This window comes from Toxorhynchites rutilus, chromosome 2 (assembly GCF_029784135.1).
Source record: "Toxorhynchites rutilus septentrionalis strain SRP chromosome 2, ASM2978413v1, whole genome shotgun sequence".
NCBI classification, from domain to species: domain Eukaryota; kingdom Metazoa; phylum Arthropoda; class Insecta; order Diptera; family Culicidae; genus Toxorhynchites; species Toxorhynchites rutilus.
Genome location: NC_073745.1, coordinates 168,511,805 through 168,524,393, shown reverse-complemented (window position 1 = coordinate 168,524,393; position 12,589 = coordinate 168,511,805). Strand labels below are relative to the sequence as shown.

At 40.0% G+C, this 12,589-nt stretch overlaps 1 protein-coding gene across 1 annotated transcript; it reads right to left on the bottom strand.

Annotated features, from left to right (window-relative positions):
- Positions 1-393: 393 nt before the first annotated feature.
- LOC129764661 (uncharacterized) lies at positions 394-7,359 on the bottom strand. Its single transcript, XM_055763978.1, has 2 exons — positions 7,270-7,359; positions 394-1,607 (listed from the first exon to the last, which is right to left on the bottom strand). Exon 2 carries the CDS (start codon positions 1,564-1,566, stop codon positions 604-606), a length of 963 nt encoding a protein of 320 aa, XP_055619953.1. The 5' UTR covers positions 1,567-1,607; positions 7,270-7,359; the 3' UTR covers positions 394-603.
- Between the last annotated feature and the right edge of the window lie 5,230 nt (positions 7,360-12,589).

Sequence of the window (12,589 nt, the reverse complement as noted above, 5' to 3'; positions counted from 1 at the left end):
GCGGCAAACCCACGCAAACCTCTGTTTCCTGATAACTTGAGAGGATCAAGTATTACAGTTCTAGCTTGCAGTTGTTCTTTAAGACTGTGCCAATCATTCCCACCAATAACATTAGTGTCTGCCCCTGAATCAATGAGGAATTTTATGGCCTTAGAAGATCCAACGGTACAGTCGACCAATACGTCTCCGAGGGAGAGCGTGTTAATTTGCTGAAATGCAGGACCAAAAAAAAAGAGAGAGAGCCACGTTGAATTAAAAAAGGCCATATGTGAGATATTTGTACAAGATTTTATTTACTACAAAATTTTAATCAAAACTCATCAGTTTTTACCTGTGATGAATTAAATTCACCGGGAGAGCCAGATTCAAGTCTTCTGTCCTGCACAGTACTGACTCGTTTCTGTCGGCAAGTTGCAGAGAAATGGCCACGACGTCCACAGCTGTTGCAATTCTTGTCTAACGCCGGACACTGTTGGTTACCGTGGGCTGCCCGATTACATCTTGAGCATCGCTGGTGACACTGCAAAGCCATCCTCGTACCTCCTCCAATTTGATTCCACCTGGATCCAACGCTTCTATTGTTCACATTACTGTGTTTACGCTTCAGCCCAGTATCGCGAGAGAAACCGTGAGACACCGCCATGATTGATGCTGATTCTCCGAGTGATGGAGGCTCCGCTGCAGCGCTTCATCCCGAGTTGCTGACTGAACAACAAAAGTTGTATCGTAGTTATATGTCCTCGCTGCTTTAGCCAATTCCCGATTCCTCAGCCCTTTAAGGAATTGAGTTCGGACAAAACGATCTTGGTCCGCTGCGCTGTAACCACACAGCCACACTTTTTCCATTAACCGGGCATAGAAATAGACTGCTGATTCTCCTTCCTTTTGCTGCATGGACGAAAACATATCGTGTTCAGCTGAGGTGTCGGTTAATGACTTTAAATATACGTCGATGTTCTTGATAAATACTTCATAGCAACTTGAAACGTTGGAGACAGGGCGCAACTTAGCTGCACGCACAATTCCTTGATGTTCATCACCCATGGATATATAAAGCAGCTGGGATCGTTTGATCGGATCGCATACACTCGACAAGGAAGCAGCAATTTCGAAGTTCTCGAAATATTTTGTCCAAGCTTCCCACATTTTGTTGGCAGGGACACCCTTTGGAAATGGTTTGATATTGTCCCATCTGATGCCCTGCGAACTTTTGTCGGATGTTGTCACAGCAGATGTTGAAATTGATCCTGATGTTGGTGTTGTAGGATTGCTGGTTTCTTCAACATTACAACTAACTTCTCGGTTGCGAAAACTGGAATCAGCAAGCTCAGCAATAGACTTCTCCAGTTCCAACACTTTCTCTCGCGATTCCCGATTTTCCATTTCCGGATCAACCACAGCGGCGTAAGGGTCATCTTGTGAATCATATATGCAACCGACACTGCTTTCATTTGGTTTAGTGGCACGGACGTACTTTCCCGGACTGTACACTTGGTCGTCTGCTGACCCATACGAATTATCGCTCTCGTATGCCGGAGCCAGAACACATTTACCTGGGTTTGACATTGTGAATCGTGCAGTTAGGAATTCTCCGATGTTGAACTTGTCTGAAATTTAAATGAATAAACACACACGTGAGTTAATGCATAATTCACTTTTACATTCAATAAAGAAAAGTTTTTTTCTCAATAACTTCCACCCTTTTCAGAAAATTTCCTAATCAATTTTCAACAAAACACGCGCAACATAATCATTTTCCACTTCCACATATCGAATTTAAAAACTTCTGAACTTCGAACTCATATTTTACTTGTCACGATCTATGGCAACAAAGCGTATATATAGAAACACTAGTGCTCGTTCTGAACTACCATACAGTTAATGTGACTCGTCCCAAGCCATTAATCAACTTTGTTAGCGCTCATCCCGAGCTAATGAAATATATCATCAATACTCGTCCCGAGCTATTGAAGTAATTCACCAACACTCGTCCCGAGCTTATGAATTATTCACCAACACTCGTCCCGAGCCATTGAAATAATTCATCAATACTCGTCCCGAGCTATTGAAATAATTCACCAATAATCGTCCCGAGGTATTGAAATGATTCAACGATACTCGTCACGAGTAATCAAGGAGAGAAATTACACTCAACACGCCTCGATGCTCTTTCCGAGCCAAAGCACTTTGACTGCTCACTATCAGATTTTTCAATTGTTGAATTAATCCAAATATGCCCAACTAAAAAATCACCATTGCACTAACCGAGCACTGACGACACACACACACAAAATGCCATGGAAACGCTTCGCTTGGCAGCCATTTTTTTTTCTCCCAAAGAAACGAAAAATTCTTTCCACCTATTTCGGTTGTCGAAAATCTTTTCACAGCCACACATTTGGTGATTCCCAATAGCCATAGTTACTGGTTCGCTTACTCCCTGCCAATTTAAAAGCAGGAGAACCTGCCACGGTCGCCAATGTGCGAATTGGCCATTTATCTGGAGTCACCCAATGCGCGACAACTGCCGCCACAACTTGCCTCAAGAACGCTGCCTTCGCAAAATGATGACTTCATTCGGTTATTGTCACCCACCACACGAACGATGTGTAGCAACGAAGTGGACTGGTTGGGAACCGAACGGAAAACCGACGGTTGAGGGGTGAGTGGATGGTGTGTCGTTACTCTCACATCATTATGATGCATGTTGAGTAATTATATGATTGGCAGTTTAATGCCACAAAGAAGCAAACATAATACTATACTTTTAAGAGGGTCATTTATATTTAAAGCATTTAAAATATTGTCCACCAGGTCAGAAAGCGCAAGCAAGCCAGATTGTGGCTGTTGCCTCGACCGCGAAAAAGGAACAGACGTGTTGGGCTCTGCTCCGGGAAGTGCTGAGGACCCCTGGTGGGTAGAAGAACCGCTCAAACCAGGAGGTACTTGCTTCGGTCTATTCTCAGCACGTTCTATACGAGGTTTCATTCCAACTTGGGAAGTTTCGGTCTTCTTTCTGGGGAGTGATGGAAAAGAAGTAATTTTTCTTTTCCTAATGGCACCCTGCGATGTACCGGAACTTCCTGCATTGGGAGCGTCTGCAACAGGCTCGTCGTTCTGCAGAATGGAGTAGGGATTGTCCTGAGTCGTTGAGGCGGAGCTCTTAAGCATTTCTGCATAAGTCCGCTTGGAACGTTCCTTTAAGGAACGCTTGAGTTTTTCCCCTCGTTGTATGTACACCGGGCATTGAGAAAGATCATGGGGGGCCCCGTCGCAATGAAGACACTTGCGCTCTTTTGCGCAAGAAGTCCCATCATGACTCTCTCCACAATCTGCGCAACGTTGTTTATTGCAACAATAGGCGGCCGTGTGACCGAGTTGCATACATTTGTTGCATTTCATTACCCGGGGTACAAACAACCGAACAGGTAAACGAAGAGCACCTATTGCAACGTAGTTTGGAAGAGCGGAACCCTCAAATGTCACTCGAAAAGAGTTTGTCCGATTGAGAACTCGTTTGTCATTTTTAAGTGACACAGACTTCAGTCGATCGCATTCAAGAATCTTCACACTTTTAAGTGAGGAATTCTTGAAGCGACCGACACCATCGAGTATCTCTTTTCGAGTCAAACCCTTTTCGTTTATTACACCGTCTATTTCAACGTTGCAACAGGGTACGTATACGCGATACTCAATCGCAAAAAGATCACAGCGCGTTATTGCATTCGCTTAGGTTCTGCAAGAGACGACAACTCGTAATTTGTCTGGCCCCATCCGAGTAATTTCAGTAACTTTGGAAAATTTCTGCGTTAGTTCTTTTGAGATGCGAATGACATTAAGAGGTTTTGATTTTCGTCTAAAGTATACAATGAATGGACCTTTGAATCCCTCCGGGTATTCCTTCAGACGAAAATCATGTTTTTCATCAATTTCCTCATCTTCAGAACTTTCTACTTCATACACAGAATTTTCCTCCTCAACGTCTGCTTCATCCTCCTGCTCTTCAGGAGGTGGGTCAGCATCAGAAACATTCAATGACGTGGATGGGGGATCCTCCCCGCCCTCAGCCATAATAATGAATTAGTCACCTGTTCGATGTGAACAGTGTAGAATAATAATAAAAAATAGAAAAAAATAAATGAGTAAATAAATTATATTTATATTCAAGGTATATATAAATTATATTTATTTCAATTTTTTATTGTATAAAATTCAAAAAGGAAAAAAAGTTTCAACAAAAGTTCAACGGTAATGTAAGAAAAATGTACACCCCTAATGCCAACGCTTGCCGATTTGGTAAATACAATGTTGGACAATGGTGTAAATCGTACACAGGAGGTTGAAGGAATGATATATGGAACAATAGAAAAATAAACTTCTACTTGCCGCTGCTGTGTAGCGTGTGATGAATGTGTGTTGATCTGAACTGGATCCTCAGCGTCTCGATCGTGCACCACTTTTAATTGAGCTCGCTTCACTCGCAAGCACTGATGAAAAAAAGCACAATATAGATCTCGAAGAGAGTCCGTAAAAGAGTGTCTCTGACTCTGTAGTGTAATAATGGGCGTGTTTAATTTTTTTTGTAAAGACCGTTTCATTAGATGAGTAGTTATTAAATAGGAAGATTGGGCGTATCTGGACATATTGAAGAATTTATAGTGAATGAACTGAATAAAGAAAGAATACGACAGATTAATTTTCCATTAATATTACTATTAACAAAAATACTACATAAAAATCCCCGGGATTTTTAAAGAAAGCAATTGTTTTTTGGGCATAGTCTCCTTCGAGGGCAATACACTTGGTGTAGCGAGTTTCCAACATTTCGATGCCCTTTCTGTAGTACGAAACGTCTAAGTCTTCGAAATATGCCTCAGTGCCACTCTGCAGACTGCTTATTGGACACTGAGTGGATCTACGTTTCATCCATTGTCACGAAACGTCGAAAGAAGTCCACTCGATTACGCTTCAACACTGCAAACCGATTGTCAACATGCCGCTCTTTTTGGTCGACAGTCAGCAAACACGGCACCCATCGCGCGGATAGCTTATTCATGTCATAAATGTCGTACCCTACGCGTTCTTTCAAAATGCCTACGGCCCAAGCTAACTCGCGTAACTTCACTTTAGGATCGTTCAAGACGAATCGATGCACTTGTTTTACGATTCCTGGATTCGTAGCCTCTTTTTGCCTTCCAGAGCGATGTACATCTGCGGTGCTTGTACGGCCTATTTTAAATTCTCTAAACCACCGATAAACGAATGTTCTCTAAGAAGCAGAAGTTCAGGAGTTTTTCCTATCAAAACCAATGTTTGAGCAAAATACGATAATCCGCGTTTTTTTCATTTTCTACACGAATGCTCAGGTAGTGACACTTAAACAACTGTAGTCTGTGAACAAATAAACGAAATGTCATGAAACTTCACACATAAGTTAGTGACAGATGAACCTCTCGAAACGAACCTTGTTCATATCTTAGTGGTGCCATCTGTTAAAAAATCATGGGACTTTTCAGCCCATGTAATAGGAGTACCGGTAAATTTTCTTCTCTTTTTTTCAAAAATTATTGCTTTATTCTGCACAAATGGTTACAAATTTAATATTCAAAGTATTGCCCATCGCTAGTCACAACTTTTTCCCATCTTTCTGGCAATTCACGTATCCTTTTGCGGAAATAATCAACCGGTTTGTTGGCTAACCACAAATCGATCCAGTTTTTGACTTTATCAAAATTGGAGAAGTGCTGATCAACCAGGTCATGTTGCATCGATCGGAAAAGGTAGTAATCGGACGGAGAAATGTCTGGAGAATATAGCGGGCGGGACAGGACCTCTCATTTCAGCGTTTTCAAGTATGTTTTGACCGGTATCGCGACATGCGGCCGAGCATTGTCGTGCTGCAAAATAGCTTTATCGTGTCTTTGCTCGTATTGTGGCCGTTTTTCCTTCAGTGCACGACTCAAACGCATCAATTGTCATCGGTAGAGGTCCCCCGTAACGGTTTCATTCGGTTTTAGCAGCTCATAGTACGTCACACCCAGCTGGTCCCACCAAATAGACAGCATAACCTTCTGGCCGTGAATATTCCGCGCGGCCGACGATGTTGATGCATGGCCGGGGTATCCATACGTTGTCCGACGTTTAGGATTTTCGTAATGGACCCACTTTTCATCGCCAGTAACGATTCGATGCAAAAAACACTTTCTTTTATGCCGTTGGAGCAGTTGATGGCACGTGAAAAAACGTCGTTCGACGTCTCGAGGCTTCAAATCATACGGCACCCAATGTCCTATCTTTCGGATCATTCCCATTGCTTTTAAAGGATCGGATATGGTTTGCTGAGCTACTCCAAGTGTATCTGCAGGTTCTCGTTGCGTTTATGACGGATCTTGACTGAGTAAAGCCTCCAATTCTTCATTTTCAAACTTTTTTGGCGGTCCGAAACGTTCTTCGTCTTCCAAGTCAAAGTTACCTCTTTTAAACCGTGCAAACACGTCAGACACGTTCGCTCAGTTGGAGCATGGTCACCACTTCCAAAAAAGGCGATGATTTTTCGTATCTTTCTTCTTCATATTGAAGTAATGAAGTAACACTCCCTGCAAAAACACTCTCCTTGGTACGAAAAACACCGCTAAAGTCGTGAAGGGCGCAGTAAAAATCCACAACTTTTCAATATCTAATATCCATTATGTATACACCATAGACACCCGTAGAATATGTATTGTAATTATAACTACGTTTTATTAATACTTCTGTATCGTGCAACTTATTCTCTATGAATACGAAACTAAAATTCTCAGATCCGTATGAAAAAGTAAAAATTTCAAGGCAATATATCGTTAATCCGCTGCAAACTCGATATGAATGCGACTGCTCGCATTGCCCTGAAAAGATTGCTCAACGCAATTGACCTCAAAAATGTTATTTCATTTCCTAACAATTCAAGCACGGCACGTTGCTAATTATCTGGCAGATATTTTACCAAACTCAGTTGCATCAGCTCTCTGCTTGTAAGTTACCTCAACCATTCTTTGCGTTTGTATGAACAACGGGATGGGATAGACATTGAATGATTGTGGATCAACATCGGATAAAGTTATTCCATTAATGTTATATGGTATCAATGTGTTGTCTCAGAACAACTGAATAACATTCAATGATTGCAATAAATTCTACTTTTTGATCAAGTATTCGTTGCTATGATGATTGTAATATAATTAGTTGTAAATGATTGCAAAAACATTAGATGCATCGGTCGAGATGACTTACCATTGACTGCGAGAGCTTCGTTTCGTTTCGCCTTTTCCTTATGATACCTCCAAATGATAAATTTTCCCGCGAAGTTTTTCTCACAGAAATGCCGTCTCATGACAAAACAGAAATAGCAACTGAGAAATAGATACTAGGAACGTAATTAAAAAAAAGCTTCAAATGAATAATGAATGCTTCAGTGTTCGAGCAATTATGTTTTAAACAAACAACTCCTCTCATCCGTCGTGCAAAAAGATTAGTGACAAATATCAAAGAAATTAATACAAAATATGCAGTGGATGGTCGAATTTAATTTTGGTTTTCGTAACATCGCAACTGTTTGTGAAATAATCTTATTTCAATTCAACCGTCGTTCAAACATATTCTAAAAAGCCTGAGTCTGAATAATATATAAGAGAACAATATCGGAGGGCTGTAGGTCAATGTAAACAAAAGAAGACAATATCCTCTCATTTATCGCGATTGTGTATATAAGAATTTCTCCAAAATTCTCAATCTAATGTGTTTATACTAAGAATATTCTGAGAGAAAATTATTACCAAAAGGTAACTTTTAGCCACCGAGAAAAAGCCGAAAGATCCGTACACCAGTGAACCACTTTTTCTTTTCAATGGAACTACCAGTTCGATTTTCTGTGGTGAGAATTGAATGCCTAAGTCTTTCGCTCGTGAAGACAAGTTATCTGCATCATTCGCAAGATGTCAAAGTGCGCATCGTTCTGCCAAACAACTGTCCATTTCTTTGACAGAAAAATATAAAGGAAGGAACTGAGACTTGAGCCTTGAGACAGACTCATACAAATATTTCTGGAAGTTGTCAGTTGTCGTAGGGTGAAGTTCATTTGTTTTCCTTGTAACAAGTTGTACAAAAAGTTATGCAAAATTTCTGGAAGTTCACATCTGTGCAGATTGTCTGACAGAATTTCTTTGGAACAGAATCAAAAGCTCACTTCGTAGCCAAAAACTAGTTGCACTTTGTGTGCAAAAACAGCGCTAGACTGTCGTTTGTTCATTTGCTCTTGTGGAACCTAAACATTAGAAGTTTGCTTATGTCGATCCATTGGTCGAGTCTCCGAAGGATCATTTTGCACGAATGCACGAAAGCATAGCAATCGGACGGTATGTATTGTAGTCAGACGCTGTCTCCTGTCTCTATTCAGACGGCACAATGATGTTGAAAAGTAGAGAAGCAAGCGTCGAGGATCATCTATCAGCGATAATACAAGATTTATTAAGTTTTACCCAAATAAAATCGTATTTTCTAGAGATTCTAGAATAAAAGATCTCCAAATATTGTTTCACTGTAATCTAAGAGTGGTAAGTAACTTCATTTTGTTCTACTCAAATGATATGTTACCGACCAATGACGCAACAGAAATAGCAGTCCAATTTTTGTTCATAGTAGTAAAAAACTAGAAGTAAAGTAAATTATTTGTTTCGTTTCTTGTTGGCTGATTCCTGAATAATATTGTTGGTAACGTTAATTTTTTCGTATGAATTGTTTATTGTACTAACTAACCGAGAGAGAGAGAGAGATTCATTCGATTCATTCAAATAATCGTCTTTCACTGAGACGAGACATGACAATAGGGGGCCGATTCCGGACCACTTCTTCTGTCAAACTCGGACCACTTGCAACTCGGCTTCTGATTGGTTGATGAGGAAAACAATTGACAAAGATAAATATACAAAAATGAGATTTCCAACATTTTCACAGTGTTGCCAAATATATTCAAAATTATTCTATTATAAAATTTCTATTATGGATTCTTTGTATATTTTCGTTTCTGTTACGTCCGGTGCTCAGTTCCTAAAGAGAGGAAAACATTGCAACTACATCTTTTTGTGATTCTCTTGCCATCTAGCATAGCATAATAGCAGCGGCCTAGCAGAGAAGAACATTCAATTATTTTCCAACAGTAAAGCAGTTAGCAATAAAATTAGGATCAAATAACAAATAACAACGATACGGTGCCGACATCTGGATACGAAATTAGTTTTTAACAAGCCTTACTAAAGGGTGTGTCACATCAAATTGCATCACGGAAAAAACGCTGTAGAAATTTATTTTTTAGGAATTATATCTTCAGCATTGGTTTTATAATCAGATAAGAGTGTATAGATCACGTTGGCCATGCTTCACTGTCAATTTTTCGTAACTTTGGAAAAATGTCGTCGATCGAAAAAGAGCGTCGTGAATTAATCTTGTACACTCATTTCGAGAATCCGGAGTTGTCACATCGGGACATCGGTAAGATGCTGGGAATCGTCCAATCCACGGTCAGCAGAGTACTAAAACGATACTTCGAGAACCTAACCATCGACCAGAAGGTGAAGAACGGCAAATATGGATGCTCCGTCAGTGAAAAAGATCACAAGCGCGTAGTTAAGCAGTTTAGACGTGATCCGAGAAGTTCGGTCCGGGATGTCGCCAATAAGCTGAATTTGTCAAGTTCATTCGTCCAGCGGACCAAGCAGCGGGAGGGCCTGCGTACATACAAGGTTCAGAAGGCTCCTAACCGCGACGAAAAGCAAAACATGGTGGGGAAGACGCGAGCCCGGAAGCTGTACACCGAAATGCTGACGAAGCCGCATTGCCTGGTAATGGACGACGAAACCTACGTCAAAGTGGACTTTCGTCAGCTGCCGGGCCTGTTGTTCTTCTCCGCAGAGGACAAATTCAGCGTTCCGGAGGAGATTCGCAAGCAGAAACTATCCAAGTTTTCCAAAAAGTACATGGTGTGGCAAGCGATCTGCTCTTGCGGAAAGCGGAGCGCCCCCTTCGTGATGACCGGCACGGTAAACGGGCAGGTTTACCTTAAGGAGTGCCTAGAGAAGCGCTTACTACCACTATTGAAGCAGCACGAGAGCCCGACCATCTTCTAGCCGGATCTCGCTTCGTGCCACTATTCAAAGGACGTGTTGGAGTGGTACGAAGCCAACGGGGTCACCTTCGTGCCAAAGGAAATGAACCCGCCCAACGCGCCGGAGCTTCGCCCAATAGAGAAATATTGGGCGATTATGAAGCAGGTCCTCCGGAAGAACCCAAAAGTTGTCAAATCGGAGGCGAAATGGAGAGAAAATGGATTTCTGTTCAAAAAAAACTACAACCTGACGTTGTACAGAACCTTATGGACGGGGTAAAGAGGAAGGTGCGAGCATACGGGCTTGGGCTCGAAGTATGATTAAAAATAAAATGCCAAAAGTTGTTTAATAGTTTTTATTTTACTGTCTAAAATTTTCAAAAGGATCGGTCTACTGGGCGAATTTCTACAGCGTTTTTTCCGTGATGCAATTTGATGTGACACACCCTTTACTCAGTCCGAAGGCACTTGTAAATTGCTAAAATCTGAATGAAAATTTTTACTTGGCGTTATTTATTTACCTGAAGCACGTCTTTCTTACCCTAACTTGACCTATTTTCTATACACTTTCCGATATTCTCACTAAAACTTATCATTATAATATAAAATTATCTTCAAATACAATTTTTGTACGAGATTATTTTACCAAATGAAGAAAGCAAAGTTTTCCATTCACATTCACATTCACACTAATTTGATACGGAAAATTTAATTTTTATTCATAATTTCTATTTGAAAAGGGTTCATTCTACCTGAAAACCCATATTTTTCTTTAACTCGTGAAACGAAATTTAATGGCGCGTCGTTCATTCGATTTCATCGTGAAGTGTAAATGATAAGGCCCATAATCTCTTGATAAATAAAATGAACTATGAATTTAATTCATGTATTTCAACATATACTCCTACTATCAAATCTACGTTTTCTAGTTTTCTTCATCTCTTCACATTTAATTTTTTTGCATACCAAAATAACAGGAAAGTACTTATTGTTTGAAATATATGACATTCGGTTGAAGAATTAACACCAAAAAAATGGTGCAGCTCAGAAAATACATGATACGAAGAACACATGTTTTTCTTTGGAAAATAATCTTCCGAAATTTTATAACATTTGGCAACCTTCACATTTCGCTTTCCTGTTATCTAGCACTTGGTCGACGAAAATGCAGAAAGAAGAGTAAGAAGTCAGTTGTCACGTCTTGTCTTAGGTCTTTCAATGTTCGATTAATCGAGCGAATATTTTTTCCTTGTAATAAGCACGTATCATGTTGTCATGCTGGTCGCGTGGTCTATCAGGTTGTCTATGTTCCATTATGGGATAAAAAAAAAGTTGAATAAAAAAATTATAAAGCCTAATTCTTAACTTAAAAATGCATTAACCATGGGAAAAATGCCTTCTTTCATTAATCGCGATTAGAGTGACAATTATTCGATGTATTCATATTTTGATTTTAAATTATTCGATACAAAATTACTCGAATTCATCGAACGATTAACCGACGTCTCTACTCGCAACACTCACGTGGTCATCGAAGGGCCCCATCAGTCATCAAACGGCGCCGCAAAGAATAATTCGTGTCAATTGTAAATAGAAAATTATATTACAGGTCTGACTCGATTATCCGGAGACTCGATTATCCGGGATTCGATTATCCGGATTATTTTATTTTGGATTTTCGGAAGTTTTGAATAATTTGTATAATAATTCTATATTAAATAGCTAATATTGGTATCAAAAGAAAGGGCTTGATTAGTAGAATGCAGTTATTTATGAAAAATGCAAATCCAAGATGGCGGCCACTACAAAATGGCGGATTACATATTTTCACAGAACCCCATCAATATGGGTATCAAACGAAAGGGCTTGGGTAGTAGAACACAATTATTTATGAAAAATACAAATCCAAAATGGCGGCCACCACAAAATGGCGGATTGCATATTTTCTCAGAACTTCATCAATATGAGTATCAAATGAAAGGGCTTGACTAGTAGAACACAGTTATTTATGAAAAATACAAATCCAAGATGGCGGCCACTACAAAATGGCGGATTGCATATTTTCTCGGAACTCCATCAATATGGGTATCAAATGAAAGGGCTTGACTAGTAGAACACAGTTATTTATGAAAAATGCAAATCCAAAATGGCTGCCACCGCAAGATGGCGCCATATATATTTTTTTCACAACCCCATCAATATGGGTGTCAAATGAAAGGGCTTGACTAGTAGAATACAGTTATTTATGAAAAATACAAATCTGAGATGGTGGCAACTACAAAATGGAGGATTACATATTTTCCCAGAACCCCATCAATATGGGTATCTAATGAAAGGGGTTACTAGTAGAATACAGTTATTTATGAAAAATTTAAATTCAAAATGGCCACCACCACAAAATGGCGGATTACCTATTTTCTCAGAACCCCATCAATATGGGTATCGAATGAAAAG

Bases quoted from the DNA above. Each gene is read 5' to 3' on its own strand.
- LOC129764661 (XM_055763978.1), bottom strand. From the start codon at position 1,566: ATGTCAAACCCAGGTAAATGTGTTCTGGCTCCGGCATACGAGAGCGAT.